This window comes from Fimicolochytrium jonesii (genome assembly GCF_025526975.1).
Source record: "Fimicolochytrium jonesii strain JEL569 chromosome Unknown EV422scaffold_18, whole genome shotgun sequence".
Classification (NCBI taxonomy): Eukaryota; Fungi; Chytridiomycota; class Chytridiomycetes; order Spizellomycetales; family Powellomycetaceae; genus Fimicolochytrium; species Fimicolochytrium jonesii.
This window is the reverse complement of record NW_026515685.1, coordinates 531,180-551,325: the sequence shown is the minus strand read 5'-3', so window position 1 is coordinate 551,325 and position 20,146 is coordinate 531,180. Positions and strand designations below refer to the sequence as shown.

Here is a 20,146-nt window from a genome sequence, read left to right as displayed (position 1 = left end):
ACCGTCCCATCCACCAACGCGCATTCACTCACTGGTTGAGATCAAACGCCCTAATGAAATCGAACCAAAACGGTCCAAGAATGATTAGAACGCGGTGCTAATGATGGGATGGGATGCGGAGAGTGGATCCCCGCTCTCCCAAGAAAGCCCCAAAAAGGAGTCCAAATCATAAACGGCCGCACGGCTATGTTCACGCAACCTCCTTTTTCCCACGCCGTATCCTTGCCCATCATCTCCTACCTGCAGGCCGTCAATTTCAACACTCGCAGAGAAGGGCGTTCTCCCATATTTCCTGCGTCGTGTGATTCGAAGTAGCGGCATCGACCGTCATCCAGCACATCGGGAGTCACGAACTGACAATCCACAGCCCGTGGGAAAATCCCAACAACTGACGAGGGAACTGCTGCGACCGAACACCAACCCCACTCGACAGTTCACCAAAGACGCATATTTTGGCCCGCTATGGGTTGTTTTATGAGTGCAGAGGAGAAGGAGAACAAGCGCAAGAATGATGCCATCGAGGACGCGCTTAAGCAGGAGAAGGTGAAGCTAAGGAACGAGGTCAAGATGCTACTGCTTGGTGAGTTTATGGGAAGAGGGAGGAGGGAGGAAGAGGTGGGCACGGTTGGGTTCGGTGGGACCCTTGGGAATCGGGGATAGGGGGTCGTGGGAAAGAGAACTCCCGGAAGATTGCTGTTGGGGATGGCGAGCGAGACGGATGGGCTCCGTCGGTTTTCGCTGGACCGAGCAGGGTATTGTGGAACCGTCGCCATACGTCCGTCGCTTTATCGATCCCCTCGTTTCTTCCATCGCCCACTCACCGATCACCTCGCTGAAAATGCTTCCTCTCTTCCCCAAACAGGCGCTGGTGAATCAGGCAAATCTACGATCCTGAAGCAAATGAAGCTGATTCACGATAATGGATACAGCGTAGAGGAGCGAGAGACTTTCCGCGAGATTGTATTCTCAAACACGATACAGTCTATGCGGGTCATTCTCGATGCTATGCAGCTGATGGGCATCCCGCTATCGATCCCCCGCAATGAAACACACAAATCCGTCATCATGGAACTCCCCCACCAGATCGAAGCAGACTTCCTACCCAGCGAAGTAGCCGCCGCCGTCAAATACCTATGGGCAGATGCAGGTGTCCAAGCCTGTTTCATGCGGTCACGCGAATACCAACTGAACGATTCCGCGCGGTACTACTTCGACGCCATCGACCGGATCGCGGAGCCGGGCTACGTCCCTACCGACCAAGACGTGCTTCGATCTCGCGTGAAAACCACCGGCATCACCGAGAACACCTTCCACATCGGCGACCTGACCTACCGTATGTTTGACGTCGGCGGCCAGCGCTCGGAGCGGAAAAAATGGATCCACTGCTTCGAAGAAGTCACCGCCATCGTCTTCCTCGTCGCCATCTCCGAATACGACCAAGTCCTCATCGAAGACGAGACGGTCAACCGCATGCAAGAAGCCCTCACGCTATTTGACTCGATCTGCAACTCCCGCTGGTTCGTCCGCACGTCCATCATCCTCTTCCTGAACAAGATTGACCTGTTCAGAGAGAAACTGCCCCGGTCGCCCATGATAAAGTACTTCCCGGACTACCGCGGCGGCAACGACTACGAGGCGGCGACAGAGTATATCATGAACAGATTCGTTTCGTTGAATCAGAGCGATCAGAAGCAGATCTATTGTCATTTCACTTGCGCGACTGATACGTCACAGATTAAGTTTGTCATGGCTGCTGTGAACGATATCATCATTCAGACCAATCTGAGGGATTGCGGGCTGTTGTAGGATGTGGCCTCCGAAATGGATCGACTGAACGCCACCACCGCACACTTTCCTGAACCTCGCCCTGGCTGGCATCACCTTACGGCGTATGAACCCCACTGAACTCCGCTACTCCCTCCCTGGCGTACTCTCACCCATCTCCCGTCCCCCATCCTGTCTGTATCAACCTGCCTATCTGTGTCTGTCTGGGTACCTGTGTCAAACGGCGTGTCCTCCCCTTTGTAATATGTGCCATCCCTTACCCACCCCACTCTGACTGCCTACCCATCCACGCAACAAAATTGTAACTAGTGGGTTCATCTCCCTGCGCGCAAATATGGTCGTGTATACCCCCCGTTACGGTTCCCTTCTCAATTCGATCAATGGAATACGTTCGTTCGTTTGTGACGATGGTGCCTATAATGTACAAGTCGCTGACAATCCCCAGCATCCATCGGTAGATCAGTGAGGTTATACGGTGCGATGCCGTATCCTACACATCCTCTCCCCTCCCGTCCCGTCTCCTTTGCATCAGTGCCGTCACCACCACAAGGTCATCCCACACGCCCCTGTATACTGTATATGTCTCCCACAAAAAGCCCATCCCCTCCCGAACTTCACGCCGCCCTAACACCACGAAACTGCCCCAAAGCCCACTGCACGCCATCCTCCACCCCGGGCCTCGTTCTTCCCACCACACGGCTGGATCTGCCAGTTGCGATCGCGCGGACCATGGTGAGCGGGATGAGGAGGGGAGCTGTACAGTGTGGGTGAGAGAAACAGGGCATATGTGCGTCTGCTGACGGTCGGAGTGCTTTGCTGCTCGAAAACTCCCAGACTTTGTGGGGACGGCGACGCGTTTGACCTCACCCTTGACGACTTTGACGCCTTGGACCTGCGACGCGAGAAGGGGGTGTAAGTCTGCGAATGTCCGTGATGCAGCGCAACAATCGCCTCGGTAAGCTCCAGTTATGCTGTGTATCGCGTTGCCGGGGAATGTTACTCGCCCCGTTTCCCCACGTCGGCTTTTCGGAGGACTGAATATCCCATCCGTGCACTGTACGAAGATCCGCGTTGGCAACGAGGGTCTTGAGATGTGGGTGCCAGTCCGCGACGTGTTTCGTGACTTCCGCCCAGGCGCGGGCGGGATCCCAGGTCGTGGGTTGCTCGTCGGCGTACTCGGAGGCGGCGAGGGCGCCGAAGGAGACGATGAAGTAGGAGCGGTGTTCGGATGTCGCTAAGGGTCCGTCGGGACGTTCCTGGTCGGATGGGAGATGGAAGAGGGCGAGAAACATGGAACGGCCAGTGCCGTCGATTACCAAGGTTGGAGTCGATGACGGGTGAGGTTGTGGGGTTTAAGGGAACTTTGGCGGCGAAGCCGAATACCCCTGTGCTGCGGCGTTGGGCTTGGTCGGTAGGGAAGAATTGGCGGCGGATGGGGGAGTTGGCGCCGTCGGCTGCGATGAGGAGGGAGCCGAGGGCGTCGGTGTCATCTTCGCCGACGGGACGTTCATATGCGTCGTCTATCTCGTATCGGACGAACTTTTTGTTGAGAATGATCTCCTTCCCGACTTTTAGGCCGCTTCAGAGGGCGGTGCGCAAGGATAGTCTTCCGACGCCCATGTCGGTCGGCAGCACATCCCGTTCCCGCCCTTATAATCTCCGCCAGATCCTGCGCTTATATCACCGAAAAACCAGCCTTCCTGGCCACCGATGCTGCCGAAAACTCGCATGGGGATTTCAGAGGCTGATAAACATTATCAGGAAGGGGAGTACGAAGCGCAATCCCTCCACGCACATCCTCTACGTTTTGCTCCGGGTCGTAAGTCCCTCCAGCACTGGGATCCTTGGTCAGAGAGGCGATAACCTTGCAAGCGGTCCGTTGGGGTCACATCGCGTTCGTAGCAGGTGAAGGAGATGCCGTTGCGTTTGAGGCCTTGGGCGAGAGCTAGGCCGCCGATGCCGCCGCCGTTATCAAGGTGTGGGTGGTGTTCCAAGATGGGAAGGGTGCAACAGCGGTACTGACGATTTACAAGTGGGGGTTTACGTAGTGTACATATAATGGGCTAGGGTACATACCGCGGACCATTGAGTGCTGGAGTAAGCGCTTTTTGTTCTACGGCGTTATGGGAGTGTTCGTTGTTGAGCGTCGGCAAGCAGGGTGGGAACGAGCAGGAAACAGAAGGGCGTGGGCGGTGGGGCGCCTTCCAGAACCAGCGTCACGCGTGCGCTCGCTTCCCTTCGAGGCTGTCGGGGACTCTGGAGAGGACAACAACCCCAGCAGGCGGACGCTTATTACACTGTAACACAGCAGAGAAGGAGGAGACGAAAGAGAGGGCAAGAGAGGGCAGATAGCAACCATGAGTGGCTCGGTTGGTCACCGCTCTCGCAGGTACGCTTTAGTATTGGGTGATCTCCAGTGGTGCCCATGTTCAAGAACTGAACACCATCTTGGCAGGATCGTATGGTCGCCGCACGAGGGGCAGCGCTTGTTTTTGGTGGGCGGAGGTGATTTGCGGCTCTATGAGTGGTCTTCCACCTCGTCCGAGCAGGTGTGTAAAAAAAGCACTCGGACTCGGGGAAAGGCGTGGACACCGCGCAAGTCTTATGACAGCCGGCTTCCCTTCAAACGCTTCTAGGTGGACCCTCTGGAGACTCTGGAGGACCGGAGCATTCATATGATTGGGGTCAATCCCGACATGGGGCATATGAAGGTACACGCAGATCTGTGTGCTTCTTTCGCTTTCAAGCTCAATGGAGCGAGAAATCAATCATATACCCACTTTCCAACTTTGACAAACAAAAGTGCTTTGACTGGTCTCCACACAGCGAGTACTCCGACATGGTCGCCATAGGCTACAACACCGGCCGAACCGTGCTCACCCGTCTCCCTAGTCTCAACTTCGTCAAAAGATCAGGATCACAGACGTTCCGTGCGCCGCTAGCCTCTGGGAACTCGAGCTTCGCCGGCCCCGATTTCGTCTCTGGGACAAACAGTTACTTCAGCTCGGTCAATTCCCAGCAGCCAGCCGGGATGCAGATCCTAGGAGAGTACATGCCACGACATACACGCGCATGCAACGTCGTCATCTTTTGCCCTACGGATCCCAAACTGCTGGCGGTCGGATTCGAAAAGGTCCGAAACGATGCCGGACTGGTCGTATGGGATACGGAAACGTCGGCACGGACAGGGTATGCTCAAGGAGGAGCCGCCGTTAATATGAGTGCAGGGCACTCTCGCCACGGATCATTTTCGACCGGCTCTGGGGGTCAGACCGGGCCAGAGGCGAGCACTAGCACGGCGTTCGCTGCTCCGCAACCCTATGTAACCTCGGACTTTGTTGTCAAAGGACCCGCATCGATTGTATCGACGACGACGGGGACGGAACTAGACGGCCTCATCGACCTGCGACGGAGCGTATCCACGTTTGCCGACAAATCTGCCGCGGGGAGTGCCCCAGCATCGCAAAACCGGCCCGTTCCCGTCGCGCAGTTTGGCTCCTCCGAGGGCATCTCGTCCGCAGGATGGCTCTATCAATCCTCGCCCCTCTTGGTAGCAGGAATGGGCCTCAAATGGATCCGATCATACGATATGCGAGTCACCCAAAGCACCGCCAGCATGGTCATTCCCACAAAAGCCGTCCTCGGTATCGTCGCGGACCCGTTCAACGGCAACCGCCTTGCTTCCTTTGCGGAAGACGCAATCGTTCGCGTGTGGGACATCCGAAAAGCATCGGAACCCGCGCTCACCATCAACTCTGAGTTTCGATACGGGATCAGTCACGTCGCGTGGTCCCCGCAACGGGCGGGGTGCTTGGCTGCTGCTGGGAAGGAAAGCACGACGTTGAGAGTATGGGATACACAAGAGGGAGGGGCGGGAGGGGGAAAAGACGACAGGTTCCCTACATTGAGCACGCATACTAGTGGACGGACGGCTTCCAAGAACGCTGGACAGGGTGCGGCTGGTGGAGGGGCTTCGGAAGGCGCGGGTGCTACGCCTCCAGCGATGGGCGAGGGGCTCACGCCTTCTTCTGTGATGGGGAGTGGTTCTAGTGGCCCGCACGCTGGCGTACCAGGAGCTACTCCTGGAGCAATAGGGGGGACATCTGCTACGCCTTTGGAATGGGCTGGGCAGCAGGATGATAGTAAGGGCGCCGAGGAAACGGCGATCACAGGGCCGATGTTATGGAGGGTGCGCAAAGGTAAGAAAACTGTGATCTCGAGCGAGGGCCGAGCAGAATCTGAGCCCTCGTCCTTTTCTGTGTGCAGTCGAATTTTCCGCAAAGCAGGGAACCATCAGTTTCCCAACCTTTGCATGGATTCCAATGTCCCTCTCCGACGATTTCTCACATCACCTGATCACCGCCTGTCTCGACAAGGACCGCATCCTCAGCATCGTCCGTCTCCCACCCACGTATCGAATGTCTTTCTGCCCGCTAGGCTCCCTCGCAATCACGGCCGGCCCGTGCGTCACTGTTCTCGCGCCCACCATGTCAGCCACCAAAGGCAGACTACAACTCCCCAACACCGCAACTCTCACCACCGCGGACGCGGACCCCATCCGACCGACCGTGCACGTCGCGCCTCTAACCAACAACGACGTCAAGGCCTCAAAGTCGACCCAACCACTGTCCCGCCTCGGTATCGCCCGCCGCAACGACCTCCCCAGAGACGACATCGCGGTCATCATGCGCACGCGCGCCGTACAAGGCTACGCATTCGACGCCCTCGCCAATGCCAAGCTCTTCGAACGGTGTGCCGACACGGACCTCGAGGACGTCTGGACGTGGATCCACCAGTTGGCGAAACATATAGCTCTCGGCAGGTTCCGCATCGGACACGTCGAGTATGCCGGGCAGGGCGTGCAGACCGTTGTGCAGGACATGCTTTTGTCCACCTCGAGTCGGAAAGTCGTTCATCATGACGACGGCACCCGCCCCTCCCCGACCGGCAGCGGCAGCAGTTCCGTGCGGGGGCCGGAACCCATCTTCCCCTTGAAAACGTACACGAGCCCTTACCGCGACCTCGCCCTGCTGATGTGTGGTTGGAGTTTTCACTTCCCGCCAGCAGATCGGGATGAACGCGAGGACGAGGCGGGGTTGGAACGGGATCTCCATTCGCATGACACGCTGGACGCTGCGTTGAGGAAGTTGCAGGCGGGTGGGGAGCATGAGAAGGCCGCGGGGTGGGCTTTATTTCATGGGTCGAGTTTGGGCCTTGCGTTGGAGGTTCTGAAGTCTGCGAAAGACGAACGCCTGAAACTGGTAGCAACAGCAATCGCCGGATATTCCGCCTCGCGCTCCAACGGCGCTGGCACATCCTCCTCATCGTCAACATGGGAAGACCTCTGCAGATCGCTCAGCTCAGACCTCAAAGATCCCTACCTGCGCGCCATCTTCGCCCTCATCGCCTCCAACGGCAACTGGCGCATCGTGCTCCAAGAACGAGGGCTGTCGCTAAGGGACCGGGTAGGCATCGCACTACGCTTCTTGAGCGACGAGGAGCTCGTCGAAACCATCAACGACATGACGGCGGAAATGACCTCCGCTGGCGACGTCAAGGGGTTGCTGCTGACGGGCTTGGTTACGCCTACGGGGATGACGTTGCTGGAGACGTATATCAACCATTGTGGGGATGTGCAGACTGCGGCGTTGTTGCTTTTGCATACACCGGGGACAACAACAGCGGCCTCGGCTTCGGCGGCTGCATCGTCGCGCGTTCTGGACCTGCGCGTGGATGAGTGGTCGGAGTATTACCGCGCGTTGCTGGACCGGTGGCAGTTGTATCACACCCGAGCACGATTCGATATCGCCCGGCACAGAAACCGGAATCGACAGAGGGTGGGCGGCGGGGCTGCTACTGCATCGGAAGCAGCAGCACCGCCGCCACACGCGGACTTGACGCCGCAGATATACGTTCGATGCACCTTCTGCAACGCCCCGCTTGCTAAGGCGGCTGCTGGGGACGGGGGTGCGGTAACGGCTGCCACGGCCGCGGGGGGACAGATGGCGAGTCATGGGGTTAAGAAGGGGATTTCGATCCCGAGTGCTGCGGCGGGTGCGGTGGGGAATCCGGGTGCGGCAGTCGGGGCTGGTCCGGGTGGAGGTGGGGGCGCGGCGAGTCGGGCTAAGGTTCGTGTGTGTCTTTGTTCTCTTCTGTTTCGAGCTTGGGAGAGGCGTGTCACCTGGCCCCATCTCTCTCCTTCATTTTCTGCCGTCGCTCGTCTGACCTCTTGCTCTCCTTACAGATGACAGCCTGCCCCACCTGCCGCAAACCGCTCCCCCGATGCGCCCTCTGCCTTCTCCACCTTGGCACGCCCGCCGACACACTGCGCTATTTCGGCCGTCGCGGCGGCAAAGCGAACGAACCGGACACCGATCTGACCGCGGAGAACAAGGACCTGGGCTTTGAGCTGTGGTTCACGTGGTGCCAGACCTGTCGCCATGGCGGGCACGCGTTGCATATGCTGCAGTGGTTTGAGGGGCATGCCGTTTGTCCCGTGTCGAATTGCGCCTGTCGGTGTCGGGAGCTGTGAATCAGCGACCGGTTTACGACGCGAGTCGCGTTGAGCAGGCCTGGAGTGCAACTTCGCCGGAGTCGTCCAGCCTCTTCGGCGCGCCCGCAAGAACGAGAAGACACGAATGAACCTGAGCGGGGTGGGATTGTGAGCAGTCTCCAGCCACGGCCGGAAGTTTCCCCCGTTATCGCAGCTCTTTCAAGGGCGTTGGGAAGCATCTACCCTACGTGGCGACTCGCCTGCGCAAATCCACGAACTTATGCGCTTTGGATAGCTTTGCGTAGCATTTCAAGGTCGGGCCATCCCAGTGGGGATATAGGAAGCGGCGTATGGCAGAACCCCCGCGTCCCCATGTGCTGACGGTTTTGGTCATCCCTCCTGTCGTATGATAGTTTGTAGGACGGATTCACAAGAAATGTATATGTTTCGGGTGAAGATCAGATTACCGTTCACTGTACTGTACGATGCAACAGAAACTATGTCTCGTTCGGAAACGATCTTGAATCTCTCCGCGGACAAAGAGATTTCGGGGCGGGCCTTGGTTTCTGCGAGAAACGCGTCGCTGCTTACGCGTTCGTCGTTGCCTTTCTCCATAACGCGTTTTTTGAACGGCTGCATCTCGTGATTCGATCCACCGAATGTTTTATCCAATACTGTGTACAGTCTGTTGCCATAAAGCAGGTCGCCCCCGAAAGTAAGTTAGTGTCCTCGCCCGCTGATCATTGCACCCATCATCCTTATTCATGGTATTAGGACCCCTAATCTAAACTAGATCTGTCACTGTGCTAGGCAACAACCGCTGGGGCCGACTGCGCACGGCCGGGTGCGACCTGCTTTATGGCAACAGACTGTACATGTACAGGGAGAATGTGGCTTTTTGTCCTCGGGGATGTCGGTGTTGTACTGCATATTCGAACAGAATGCGGGAGAGAGCCGAGTCGTCGCTGCCGAGATCGATGGGGACTGCGTGCATTTCGCGTCAAACCTTCAGGTTCGACGGCACATGCTCCGATTGGGAAAAAAGGACTACTCGTAGAACCCACAACCTCTGTCAACATTTCCTGAAAAAGAACAACAATTATGCCCACTCATAAAAAAAAAATTGGACAAAGCGGAAATGCAAAAAAGAACCGAGCAACAAAAGCGGGTGAACAAAAGAAAAAGGGGGGGTGAAACAGGAATTACAACAAAACCGCCTTTTCCAGAAATAAGTGTCTCTCATACAGAGAGAAAGGCCAGCCGTGAGATGGCAAAACCGCGACATACACATATCGTTCCGCTGCGTGCACATCTACACTACACTCCGTTCCCCCCTTCAGCCGATGATTGATCCACCCAACTCCCCTCCCGTCGAGGTCTATGACACCCCGATTCACGCAAGTCCGCCAAAATGACACAGATGTGAGCGACCCTGCGTTTCCCAATCCCTCTCCCGTGCTCGGAAGGATACTTCGTCATGAGGGGGAGGTAGAGTGACCTAGACCCGAGCAGAGCGGTCGCGGGAAGTTGCTTTCGCGGCTACGTAAGAAACCAGCGTTTCGGAGGCGAGGGTATAGCGTGCACTTGTCGGGGTGGGTATGGTTTGAGGTGGCGCTTAGGTGAACGCGAGAGCAATCGGGGCTGTATTCGGAGCGGTACTGCCGGTTGTCTTGGATTCTGCACACACACCCACTCCGAAGACGCAAAAAGATGAGGTTTCACAATGAGGTGGTGGTTGAATCTACGTTGTTGGTGGTAGTGGTAGTGTGTGTATTCGTATCCGGCGCTATCGTCAACACAGGGTCCGTCTGCATGGCCGCGGGTGTGGGTGGAGTCGGGGCGGTGTCCGGGTTCGTTGTGGTAATGGTGATGGATGATGATGTTGGGTCGGGTGTTGCTGTTTCCCCAACGACGGCGGGTGCAGGTGCGGTAATGGTGTCGACAGCCGACGTCGACACAACCGGCGTATCGGACGAATCTACTGGCGGTGGCGTAACAGCCGTCAAGGGCGGGACAGCAGCCGCAGCCGTAGTCGACTCCGCGATCGGCGCTGCTGCATTGGTATTGTTCTCAGCGGAGGTACCGCTCGTGTTAGTCGCTTCCGCCGCATTCGCTTCCGATTCCGCCAATGACCGGCGGATGGCCTCCATGAGCATCAATTCCTCGAGGTCTGCGCCCATGTTCCTCATCGCTGCAAAGTCGCGGGACCAGCTCAATCAGTTAAACACACTCACGAGTGCGGGAAACCGCAAAGTCGTGGTTTACCTTCGATGTAATTAAACCCCATATCCGCATTGGTCCTCGCCCGTCGCCTCGAACTATCCCCTCTCGCGCCCCTCGCCCTCCCATTCGCCGCACTATCCCCCGCCGTTGCCGATGCAGCCCCACCACCCTCAGACCCCGTCATGCTCTCCACCAACCCCGCCGCCGCCGCCGCCGCGCTCGCCAAATCCCGATCATTCTCCAAAAACAAATGCCGGACCCTCCGCGTGCCGCCATTGGAGCCGAGGGATGAGATGGTATGTCTACGCTGGTTCGCGGCGCGCACGAGGGCGAGTTGTTGCTGTTTCCGCAGCCAATCGGGTCGGAGCTCGTCGGAGGTAACGACCAGTGCGGATTTATGCGAGACGCTGGCGCGGCGTTTGAAGGGTGCCGGGGCTGTTGTGGGCGGGACCAGGAAGTCTGACGGGCCGGTTTCGGAGGTCGGGCTCCCGGTGGTAGTGAGGTCGCCCGTTGATTCGCGTTTGTCGGTTGTTGAGGATGATGTTCCATCCCCTGGGATTCCTGACGCGGTGGAGATTGCAGAGGCGCGGCGGGCGGCTAGGTAGTCCATCCGCGCGCCGTGGCCGGATGCGACGATCGCGGCATGGTCGTCTGGATGCGCTTCGAGAAGCTTTTTCTCATGCTCAGGCGAGCCGGGGGTGTAGTAGAGGATTCCGAAATTGGTTTCGACGCAGAAGGGGCATGCGGCGGGTTCGAGGGTTGATTCTGAGCGTTTGATTTGGACGAAGCATTCAGTGCAGATGGGCTGGTCGCAGCACCGAGAGTAGTTTATGTTTGACGGGTAATACTATGAAGAAAATAGGGCGATTAGCCATTCATATTGACCTGGTGGCGTCCTTCATGCACATGACTAACGATATTTACCAGGAAACAAATAGGACACTCAACAGCCCACTTATACAGCCCCTCCAACGGAATCAGGGACACCTCCTCTTGCTGCTGCTGCTGCTGCTGCTGCTGCTGCTGTAAGTACTGCTGCTGCTGTACAAGCTGATTCGGCAACGATGCCGACCGCTTCCCCTTCAAACTAAAACTCGAAATCGATCCCTGCCGCTCATGACTGATCCTCCTCCCCCACGAATCCTTCGATAGGTCCGCGGCGCTCATGCTCGTCCGCTTGTTGATGGCTGTTGCGCGTGAGGCGGAGCGGATGAGAGTTGGTGGGTCTTCGCGGATGGGTGTGCCGGTGGGAGACGATACCGGGCTTCGCATTTGAGGATTGTTTGCTGCTATGGATGATGATGACGCTGTTGCTGATTGTTTTGAAGCGGCGGCTTCTGCCTCCGCTGTGAGTTTCTCCGCCTCCTCTGCGTCGCTAAGACCTTTGTAGAAGGGTGCAAGCCGCCGTTCTGTGATTAGCCGTTTGACGACTTGGTGGTCCCAGTCCTGCGGGGCGCTCGCGTAGACCGCTTCTGCGAAGGGCACGACTTGCTGGATGCGAGAAGACAAAACATGAATATCACAATCTGTTGGACCGCCGGCACCAAAAGGCCGACGTTCCAAACACATAACCACCCGTCGATGCAAGCCCTGCTTCGCATCACTCCTCCCAACACACCCCATTTAAAGCACCGAAAACTCACCCCATAATCAATCTTCACCTCCACAACCGCCGCCGCCGCCGCCGCAGTAGCCCCTTCCTCATCCCGTCTCTTCGTAGAAGCGTTGCCCATTCCTCGCCAAGCTATATATTCCTCTGTTGGCCGCTGTACCCTCCCCTACTAGCACTCCAGTCGAATGTTGAGTCCGTCAAGCGGAGAACGCACGCTGCTGTGCGTATCCCGTAACCCCGATAGGAGTGTGTATCTGCTGGTGATATGAGTCGGCTGTTTTGCCTCGCTGGATGCGCCTCGATTCACCAAGGCGCCGTGATGTCGGTTGAATGCGTTGCCTCTCCAAGTAATCCCTCTCCGTTCCTTCACTTCAGGACGTCGGTGTTGTTATTCCCAAGGCCTATTCACTGACAGTGGATGGAGGGTGCGGAGGTGATCAGCAAAAAGGGGCGGGTAATTGAGTGGGTGCATCTCCACATAAGACGGGAAATTGCGGAAGATGGGGAGGCGTGGCTTACCGGTGGGGAGAATCAAAGCAGTCTCAGGTGTGATAGCAGCGGGAGAGTATGCACAAAACGGAAGGAGGATAACCGCCGCCTGGGTCTGCCTGATCGTGATAAGATGGCCAATGCGGAAAGTTCCCAGGGAGTGGCCTCGGACAGCTCTGGAAGGTGGATTTATTCGAGTGCTTTTAATCGATGCTGTTGAGGGTGGGTTGGATGAATCATCGTCCTTTTTTGGGAAGGCCAACAGACGCGCCCCCACCACCGTCACAACGTCACTCCAGGCCAATTTGCGTCCAACTCCCACTTCCCGCCTCTCCCGTCGCCCGTCCGCCCTTCCTTTTCCCGCAACGGTACATACTGTACATCATCAAAACATTCCTCCAATGTGGATCTGGACAGGTTGGAAATCTCGGAAAACGTAACCATGCGCCTTCTTTACGCTCAAAGTCCGATGACGCCCGTTGATTCACTCTCCGCCATCTTCCCTGGCCAAAGGTCGTAGGCAAGTCACATTCATTCGTCATATTTTTCTACACAAAAAAAAAGAAGTTCTTCAAACACCCCCTCCTTTTTACGCAGCAAGCTTCTCCTGACGCCTAAAGTAAGCGCTCAAGGGTCCCTTAGGCGCAAGGTACTTGACATAGCACCCATCAGGCTGGAGGTTTCCAGCCTGGCGGGCCTCAACGTACTGCTCGCGGGTCAGCTTGGTGAAGCCCCACTTGTTGGACACGAGGATACGCTGGCGTCCAGGGAACTTGTACTTGGCACGGCGCAGAGCTTCCGAGACCACGGCCTTGTTGGCGTCCTTGGTGCGCACGGACATGAGCACTTGGCCAATGTCGACACGGGCGACGGTGCCTTGGGGCTTGCCGAAAGCGCCACGCATACCCTGTTGCAACCTGTGGTGGTAGAGAAAGCGAAAATGAATGAGTATGGCCATCCTTCTGGTCGCAGTCTGCCCCTAGCTCCAAAGTATTTAAACATACCTATCGGCACCAGCGCAAGACAACATTTTGTTGATACGAATGACGTGGAAAGGGTGGACACGCACACGCATGTGGAACGAGTCCTTTCCAGACATCTTCACAATGTACTTGTTGGCCGTGATACGGGCAGCCTCAAGCGCCTCGGAGGAGATCTGCTCGTACTCATCGGAAAGGAGGTGGACCGTGCAGGGGAACTCGTCGACGCCAGCCTTCTTACGACCCAAGTCGAAGATGCGGATCTTCGGGTCTGGGGTGGGGAGGAAAGTGCGTTACGCCGGTCAGTTGTGTGTTCCAAGTCGTCACAACATCTCCTTCGCACCGCCCCTCTCGTTCGCAAGCCCCGACACCCTCCTCGAAGTGTCGCTTTGCCCCCATGCAGCGGAGATTTTGCAATTCCCTCCATCAACCGGACTCCATGATTCTCAGTGTTGCATTCCACCACCTCCACATCTCCCCAACCACCTCCATCTCCATGCTGCTCACTTCCTCTCCGTCTCCTCCCTACTCCTCTCCTATCTCCCTTCCTGATACTCACCAGGGACCGCACGACAGAACCGCGACTTGGGGTACGGCTTGTTCTTCTGGTAACGGTAGCAACGAGCGGGACGGCGACCCATTTTTGTGTCTTCCTAAAAGAGTGCAATAGAACAAAATTGGTATGGTGCACTAGGGTGTGCTTCGGTAATTTCCCAAAAATGGTCGATGCTGAAGTGGGCAACTGCCGCCAAGGCAATGCCTCTCCCTTATATATGTCCCCCCTCTTACTAAAATTACTCTCAACAGCGGTCCTCCTTCCGGGACTACTCGCCCACTATCCACGTATTACTAATCCCCTCTTACCTATGGTCCTGTGAGGGATGAACAAGGGAAATATGACCTTCGGTGGTGGGAAAAAGGTGGGAAAGGTTGGGAGCGGCTATCGCGGGCGCCCGGGGGCAGGGGAGGCAGTGGGCCAGTCGCGGCGTGTTAGTAATCGGGGGAAGTCAGCGCCCCCCTCTGTTTACCGAGGGTGTTTGCGTGTGGAAAGATGACGAGGGAGGAGGGCAGGGAAGAAAAGCTGCAGTCACGTGAGCGGGACATTACTCATCCGTGCGACGTTGTGTTACTTGCGGGTGCTGTCGATCGATGTTGCAGGTACCGTCATTTTGAAATCGCCCTTTCCCCGAGCCCCAGCTTGCGATGCAGTGTCAAGAGCACAGACGGTGTGCATGGAATATCCAGACGTGCTAGTTTATCGATACATGTGCACTGCAAATGGAAGATTCGAGCGTATAATCCCTCTTCTGGAGAACACAGAGCGCCACTCTAACTGGGGCACGCATTGAAAAAATCCCGCACACAGGACTACTTCGAGTAACGGCCAACCTTTCCACTGCGCGCTAGTCTGTGAGTGATACCATTCTTGCAAATAAACAGAATGAAGGACGAGGGGGATTGTACATGCGACGCTAGCGACTGCTGACGATACCGCTATCTCAAATAAAGCTGAAGGACCTTTAACTATAACGCCATCGGACCACTCGCTACGGCACTCTATCCTCGGAACAGTCTTCTACGCCTTCCATCCGACCGCTGTATCGCATCCCTCGCTCAGTCGCACCCAGCGCCGACGGCAAGCCCAAACGCGATCCATACGCCGGACCTCGCTCAAACATCGCCCCATCCATCAAACAACCCTCGAATTATGAATCTGAAACACCAACACATCCGAAGCGCCCACCGCCTCCAACCTATCCATAACACTCGCCGCCTCACTCTTGAGCACCATCGCGCTCACCGCCACCCACTCGCTATCCTCCAACGGACTCACAGTCGCCGCCTTCCTCCCCGGGGTAATCTTGATCGCCTCTTTGACCTTCTCGCGGTGAATGTTATAGTTGCACAGCAGGTACTTCTGGGCAGAGACGACGCCCTCGATGCGGCGGCGGAGGGTGTCGATTAAGGCTAGGTGCGCGGATGCGGGGTTGGTAGAGCGGTATTTTGCGCTGTTGGCAATGAGCACGGCTTCGGAGGTAAGGAGGGTGGATATGGCGTGGAGACGGGCTTCGCGCATGGTTTCGCCAGACTCGACGAGGTCGACGATGCCGTCGGCGAGACCGAGGGCGCAGGCGGCTTCGACGGAGCCGCTGGCGTGGTGGATTGTGGTGGTCGATGATGTGGAGATGGCGGTGGCTGTTCCCCCCGGTGCGGAAGATGATGTCGTGGAAAAGAACGCAATGAGCGCCCGAGCGGCTTCCTCTTCCGACGCTCCGGCCTCCAGCGCATCAAAAAAACTTCTTGAGACGTTTCCGAAACTCGTCACGATCCGCTTGCCCACCAGGTCCTTGGCCGTTTTGAACCCGCTCGCCACGGGCACCTGCACACACAACTTGCATTTCCCAAACCCTAGCTTCGTCAGAACTGTAACCTTCGCCTCATCCTTACTCGCACCCGCCTCCACATCCTCAGCGACAGCTTCTGCAATCACATCCTCGCCCGTGATGCCCAAGTCTACATTCCCGCGGCCCACATACGTCGCAATGTCAGCAGCTGGCAGGAACACGATAGCGAGGGGTAGGTTGGTAGAGAGGGCAATGTCCAGACGGTTGCGGCGGTGGAACTGGATATCGGCGCCTTTGAGGAGAGTCAGGCAGTGTTCGTTTAACCGGCCCTTCTTTGGGATGGCGAGAAGGAGGCGGTCGGTTAGGTCGGATACATCCATTTTGGTGAAGTGATTGCAGGGTGATAAGGTGAAAGGATGGTGATCGTTCCAGTGGGGAATGACCTCTGCGTGCTGTGCGTTGCTGTGGTGGACGGGCGAGAGAACGGCGGTAGTGTATCCGTTCTTATGTAGGCAACCGACGTCTCTCGGCGAGGGCTTGTCGTTGTCGTCGTCGTCGTCGGAGTAACTGTTGGAGATGCGACTGGCCGATCGACTTGTCACACCTCCGCGTTATTTCGATGACTCATGGACAATGACTCAACCTCTCCTCAGACTTGGGCGTGTTCTCATGTTGGGCAAGTTACCAGTGGATCGGGAACGCGAAAAGGGGGCGGACATGTTACTGTGCAGTCGGGTAGCAAAAAGCTGTCTCTCCTTGAAATCTCCCATCAAGCCGGACTCCACTCCATCTGGCCTCCTGCACAGCTCATTCCGCCGGTATTCCGCCGCACTCCTCGCTTGTCTCTCCGCTGCATTGTCGGCTTGCAAGTCGCAACCCGACTTTGCGCTTTCAATCTTGCAGCAAAGGTTTCACCAGACCCCCAACCTACAGTCATCTTCTCACACCGTACGCCACGCACCAATCGCTTTCACCACCGCCCACTCACACTAGAACCGCCCAATTCGTCTAACGATCCGCGGGCGCAAACAACACCGGTAACTTGGAAACACTGCGAGCATAACGATGGCACCCAAAAGCAACGCGGCAAATCAGCCTCCCGCAAAAGCAATGCCGTCACGCGAGAGAGACTGATGCCCGAACAGGCTGCTGCTGTGCTCAAGTTTGTCATGTACGATGGGTGGATGATTGGTTTTGAGGGGGGTAGCGATTTGCGACTTATGTGAAACGCATGTAAGGTCGAGTCGAAGAAACAGTCGGTAATGCAGTATCGGATGCAAGTACCTTGATCAGTAAGTTGTGATTTAGTGACAGGGTGGCTTGGATTCATCCACCACATCCTGTTAAGAAAAAAGACGGAAACCATCCCCAATATTCAACCTGTAGCCCCTTATGCATCTATCCAGAGGGTCGGAGGACTTCTTTCCAGTGCGAATAGGCCGTTAGACTCGAACGACATCGATTGCCAACCTTCGCGATGTGGTTGGCAGGGCAGGGGGGACGCGGCATCAGGAAAACCTTCGAAGGCCGTAAAGGAAGAGTTTCAGAGCCTTGATGTTAAACAGCGCCGCCCTGGGGAGATCAGTAACACTTAGAGCCCAGATGGTAGTAAATCAACCGACGGTGGTCCAACGTCTACAAGAGGATCTTGCTTGGCATACGAATATGACGAGGGGCGCATCAAAAACGCTGCAGAGCTTCGTGGATGTTCTCGAACTTGTGGGCGAATTCAAGTGTATTCGACCATGGCGACGGATTGTGCGCTTGCAAGTACGGAGGGTCGAGTGATGCCGATACATACGAGATGAAGTGGGATCTATCGGAAAGCTTCCCGGCAGGATTCAAGCTGTATTGGCAGCAACGTCACCACCTAGCTGTCATACGCACCAATGCATATGGTATTATGGACTGTGCGTATGCTGGCGGATTTTTCCTTTCCCTTTTTTTTTTTTTCGTGGAAGTCTGTCCGTTTGGGAGGTAAAAAGGCGGCGTGACGCGAAGTCAACGCGTTACTGTTAGCAGCTGACGCATCGCGTGCCCCCAGTGTCAAATGTCCGACGGAGAAGTCTCACCAGTCCGCGGACATCCAATCCATCCGCACCCATCCCCAATTGAGAGACTTTCTGGTTAGGGTCGTACGGGAAACCGCGTCGATTAGATTAGGCCGCTCATTAGAACAGCACAAACAACAACGCACGCATCGACGCGAGAAATCAACGCACAAACAACAACACAGGCTGGCAACCGAGTCGCCTCCCGCTTGCGCTCAGCTGCAACCATAAGTGGCCCCTACATTCCCACGACCTCCACTCCCAGTCTCCCTCTCTCCAGGATCCACTCCAACAAACTTCACTCGACACCGCTACCCACAAACGGAATGGTCGACCCAACACCAACTCCTCCCGCCGCGACGCAGGCTGAGCGCCACGAGCTGATCATTGATACCGACGTCGGCATAGACGACGCCACGGCTATTCTGGTGGCTTTTCAACACCCGGCCGCCGATATTAAGGTGTGTTTGAGGGAGTAGGAGGGGCAGTGGAGTGGGAAGATTTGAATGGAAAGGATGGCGGCTGGCGAACGAAAGCGAGGAGGGCAGGGACTGCTTGAGGTTCCAAGCGAAGCGAGCAGAATGCCGGCAGCAGCGAGAGGCGAGCGACAGCGAGCCAACTGTGCCGGCAGGCATAGGAGTGCTTGAGAATGGCGAGCGGTTGTAAGCCGAACGGTTTGACGCCGAGAGCGATCGTTTGACTCATTTCTCTTCGATGAGGACAGGCCTTTACGATCGTAGACGGCAACGTCGACCAACCCCAAGCCGTCAAGAACATCAAGACACTATGCGCGGTCGCCAAGCGTGAAGACATCCCCATCTACGCCGGTGCCGACGGGCCCATCCTGCGCGGTCTGCACAAGAAGGAGCTGTGGCCTGGGCATGGCGACGACGGATTGGGCAACATCACCACCAACAACAATAACACTGACGACGGCGCGCTGGCGTTGCCTGGAGATGGCCATATCCCAACCCAGAAGGAGGTGGCTGCCGCCGCCATTGTGAGGATGGTGAATGAGAGGCCGGGAGCGTATACGATTGTTGCTGTGGGGCCTTTGACGTGAGTGAGGGGTCGAGGGAGGGACATTCTAGTCTGCAAGGCCGTTCGTCTGTGGGGGAATGTCAATTTCATAACATGGACATGGGAACTGATGATGTCATTTGGCGCATTTTCAGAAACATCGGCATCGCTCTTACTCTGGACACTGAGCTACTGACAAAGATCAAGGGATTGTACATTATGGGTGGATGTCTGTTTGGCAAGGGAAACGCCAACCGCGCTGGTACGACATTATCTGTTACCATCCGAAGTCGTGCAAACAAACTAACCCCTCATCCCTCCCGCACCAGCCGAATTCAACATCCACTGCGACCCCGAAGCCGCCCACATCGTCTTCCAAGCCGCCTCCACTCTCCCCCCACGCCCCACCCCCATCATCACCCTCCTCACCTGGGAACTAACCGTCGAGCACGGCTTCCCCTGGTCCTTCTTCGACTACCTCACGCAAGACTCCCCCGTCAACGCCCACGGCAAGTTCCTCCGCACCATGAGCAAATGCGCAGAGACGCTCTCCCGCGCGCAGCATGAGTTGCTTGGAGGACCCGGGCCGACTACGCCTACTGCTGTGTTGGTGGAGAAGGAGGAGCTAGGAGTGAAGACGGATGAGAAGACGGGGAAGAAGGTGCGCACGAGGAATACTCATGAGGAGTATTTGTATGGTGCCAATTCGTTCCTTATGTAAGTCCGCATAACCCACCCTTTTTCCCTTCCCCTCACCCAAAACTGACATCTACTCTTTCTCCCAGGCCGGACCTCTACGCCGTCGCAGCTCTCCTCGAACCCACCTCCGTCACCTCCTACAAAGACTGGGACGTCGGCGTCGAGCTCAACGGCATCCACACGCGCGGGATGACCCACATGGACTGGTGGGGCGGGCACGGCAAAGGGCGCACGGGCCCGAATGCGAGGGTTGTGCTGGCGATGGATAGGGAAGTGGTGAAGGAGATGCTTGTTAGGACTTTTAAGACTGGGTTTTAGAGGTGTAGATGCGGTGGAATGGAGGACGTTGGGAGTATTCTTAGGTGGAAGTAGGTAGCTGAGCGTGTCCTTTTTTAGATAGACTTTTCATTCTTCTGCTATTTGGAAAATCATATGAAGTTAGCATCACT

The 20,146-nt window shown here is 56.5% G+C and overlaps 7 protein-coding genes across 7 annotated transcripts; 3 read left to right on the top strand and 4 right to left on the bottom strand.

The window, feature by feature from the left end:
- The first annotated feature begins 161 nt into the window (after positions 1 to 161).
- EV422DRAFT_535727 (guanine nucleotide binding protein, alpha subunit) lies at positions 162 to 2,169 on the top strand. Its single transcript, XM_053070774.1, has 2 exons — positions 162 to 580; positions 863 to 2,169. Exons 1-2 carry the CDS (start codon positions 463 to 465, stop codon positions 1,804 to 1,806), a joined length of 1,062 nt encoding a protein of 353 aa, XP_052924162.1. The 5' UTR covers positions 162 to 462; the 3' UTR covers positions 1,807 to 2,169.
- Positions 2,170 to 2,399: 230 nt separating this feature from the next.
- On the bottom strand, positions 2,400 to 3,405 carry EV422DRAFT_569131 (uncharacterized protein; the record flags this gene model as incomplete). The annotated part of the gene is made up of 5 exons (XM_053072731.1): positions 2,400 to 2,539; positions 2,653 to 2,703; positions 2,786 to 3,019; positions 3,102 to 3,324; positions 3,400 to 3,405. 5 exons carry the CDS (start codon positions 3,403 to 3,405, stop codon positions 2,400 to 2,402), a joined length of 654 nt encoding a protein of 217 aa, XP_052924161.1.
- A 1,411-nt stretch (positions 3,406 to 4,816) lies between these two features.
- EV422DRAFT_498169 (uncharacterized protein) lies at positions 4,817 to 8,317 on the top strand (the record flags this gene model as incomplete). Its single annotated transcript, XM_053067996.1, has 5 exons — positions 4,817 to 4,974; positions 5,200 to 5,679; positions 6,083 to 6,880; positions 6,929 to 7,802; positions 8,030 to 8,317. 5 exons carry the CDS (start codon positions 4,817 to 4,819, stop codon positions 8,315 to 8,317), a joined length of 2,598 nt encoding a protein of 865 aa, XP_052924160.1.
- A 1,317-nt stretch (positions 8,318 to 9,634) lies between these two features.
- Positions 9,635 to 12,251, bottom strand: EV422DRAFT_123028 (uncharacterized protein). The gene is made up of 3 exons (XM_053064683.1): positions 11,426 to 12,251; positions 10,544 to 11,348; positions 9,635 to 10,469 (listed from the first exon to the last, which is right to left on the bottom strand). The coding sequence occupies exons 1-3, from the start codon at positions 12,122 to 12,124 to the stop codon at positions 9,997 to 9,999; spliced, it is 1,977 nt and encodes a 658-aa protein (XP_052924159.1). The 5' UTR covers positions 12,125 to 12,251; the 3' UTR covers positions 9,635 to 9,996.
- Positions 12,252 to 13,116: 865 nt separating this feature from the next.
- EV422DRAFT_535715 (ribosomal protein L10e/L16) lies at positions 13,117 to 14,605 on the bottom strand. Its single transcript, XM_053070773.1, has 4 exons — positions 14,447 to 14,605; positions 14,142 to 14,235; positions 13,607 to 13,853; positions 13,117 to 13,519 (listed from the first exon to the last, which is right to left on the bottom strand). The coding sequence occupies exons 2-4, from the start codon at positions 14,221 to 14,223 to the stop codon at positions 13,192 to 13,194; spliced, it is 657 nt and encodes a 218-aa protein (XP_052924158.1). The 5' UTR covers positions 14,224 to 14,235; positions 14,447 to 14,605; the 3' UTR covers positions 13,117 to 13,191.
- Positions 14,606 to 14,963: 358 nt separating this feature from the next.
- Positions 14,964 to 16,479, bottom strand: EV422DRAFT_535714 (HisG-domain-containing protein). Its single transcript, XM_053070772.1, has one exon. The coding sequence runs from the start codon at positions 16,305 to 16,307 to the stop codon at positions 15,273 to 15,275; it is 1,035 nt and encodes a 344-aa protein (XP_052924157.1). The 5' UTR covers positions 16,308 to 16,479; the 3' UTR covers positions 14,964 to 15,272.
- A 1,515-nt stretch (positions 16,480 to 17,994) lies between these two features.
- On the top strand, positions 17,995 to 20,142 carry EV422DRAFT_535710 (Inosine/uridine-preferring nucleoside hydrolase domain-containing protein). The gene is made up of 5 exons (XM_053070771.1): positions 17,995 to 18,439; positions 18,703 to 19,037; positions 19,154 to 19,260; positions 19,328 to 19,715; positions 19,784 to 20,142. The coding sequence occupies exons 1-5, from the start codon at positions 18,305 to 18,307 to the stop codon at positions 20,013 to 20,015; spliced, it is 1,197 nt and encodes a 398-aa protein (XP_052924156.1). The 5' UTR covers positions 17,995 to 18,304; the 3' UTR covers positions 20,016 to 20,142.
- Positions 20,143 to 20,146: the final 4 nt, after the last annotated feature.

Bases quoted from the DNA above. Each gene is read 5' to 3' on its own strand.
- EV422DRAFT_535727 (XM_053070774.1), top strand. From the start codon at position 463: ATGGGTTGTTTTATGAGTGCAGAGGAGAAGGAGAACAAGCGCAAGAAT. The intron at 581-862 runs GTGAGTTTATGG...TTCCCCAAACAG, and splicing joins GGTCAAGATGCTACTGCTTG to GCGCTGGTGAATCAGGCAAA.
- EV422DRAFT_123028 (XM_053064683.1), bottom strand. From the start codon at position 12,124: ATGGGGTGTGTTGGGAGGAGTGATGCGAAGCAGGGCTTGCATCGACGG. The intron at 11,349-11,425 runs GTAAATATCGTT...TTTTCTTCATAG, and splicing joins AGTGTCCTATTTGTTTCCTG to TATTACCCGTCAAACATAAA. The intron at 10,470-10,543 runs GTAAACCACGAC...GCGACTTTGCAG, and splicing joins GGGGTTTAATTACATCGAAG to CGATGAGGAACATGGGCGCA.
- EV422DRAFT_535715 (XM_053070773.1), bottom strand. From the start codon at position 14,223: ATGGGTCGCCGTCCCGCTCGTTGCTACCGTTACCAGAAGAACAAGCCG. The intron at 13,854-14,141 runs GTGAGTATCAGG...TCCCCACCCCAG, and splicing joins GTTCTGTCGTGCGGTCCCTG to ACCCGAAGATCCGCATCTTC. The intron at 13,520-13,606 runs GTATGTTTAAAT...CTACCACCACAG, and splicing joins TCTTGCGCTGGTGCCGATAG to GTTGCAACAGGGTATGCGTG.
- EV422DRAFT_535714 (XM_053070772.1), bottom strand. From the start codon at position 16,307: ATGGATGTATCCGACCTAACCGACCGCCTCCTTCTCGCCATCCCAAAG.
- EV422DRAFT_535710 (XM_053070771.1), top strand. From the start codon at position 18,305: ATGGTCGACCCAACACCAACTCCTCCCGCCGCGACGCAGGCTGAGCGC. The intron at 18,440-18,702 runs GTGTGTTTGAGG...CGATGAGGACAG, and splicing joins ACCCGGCCGCCGATATTAAG to GCCTTTACGATCGTAGACGG. The intron at 19,716-19,783 runs GTAAGTCCGCAT...TCTTTCTCCCAG, and splicing joins GGTGCCAATTCGTTCCTTAT to GCCGGACCTCTACGCCGTCG.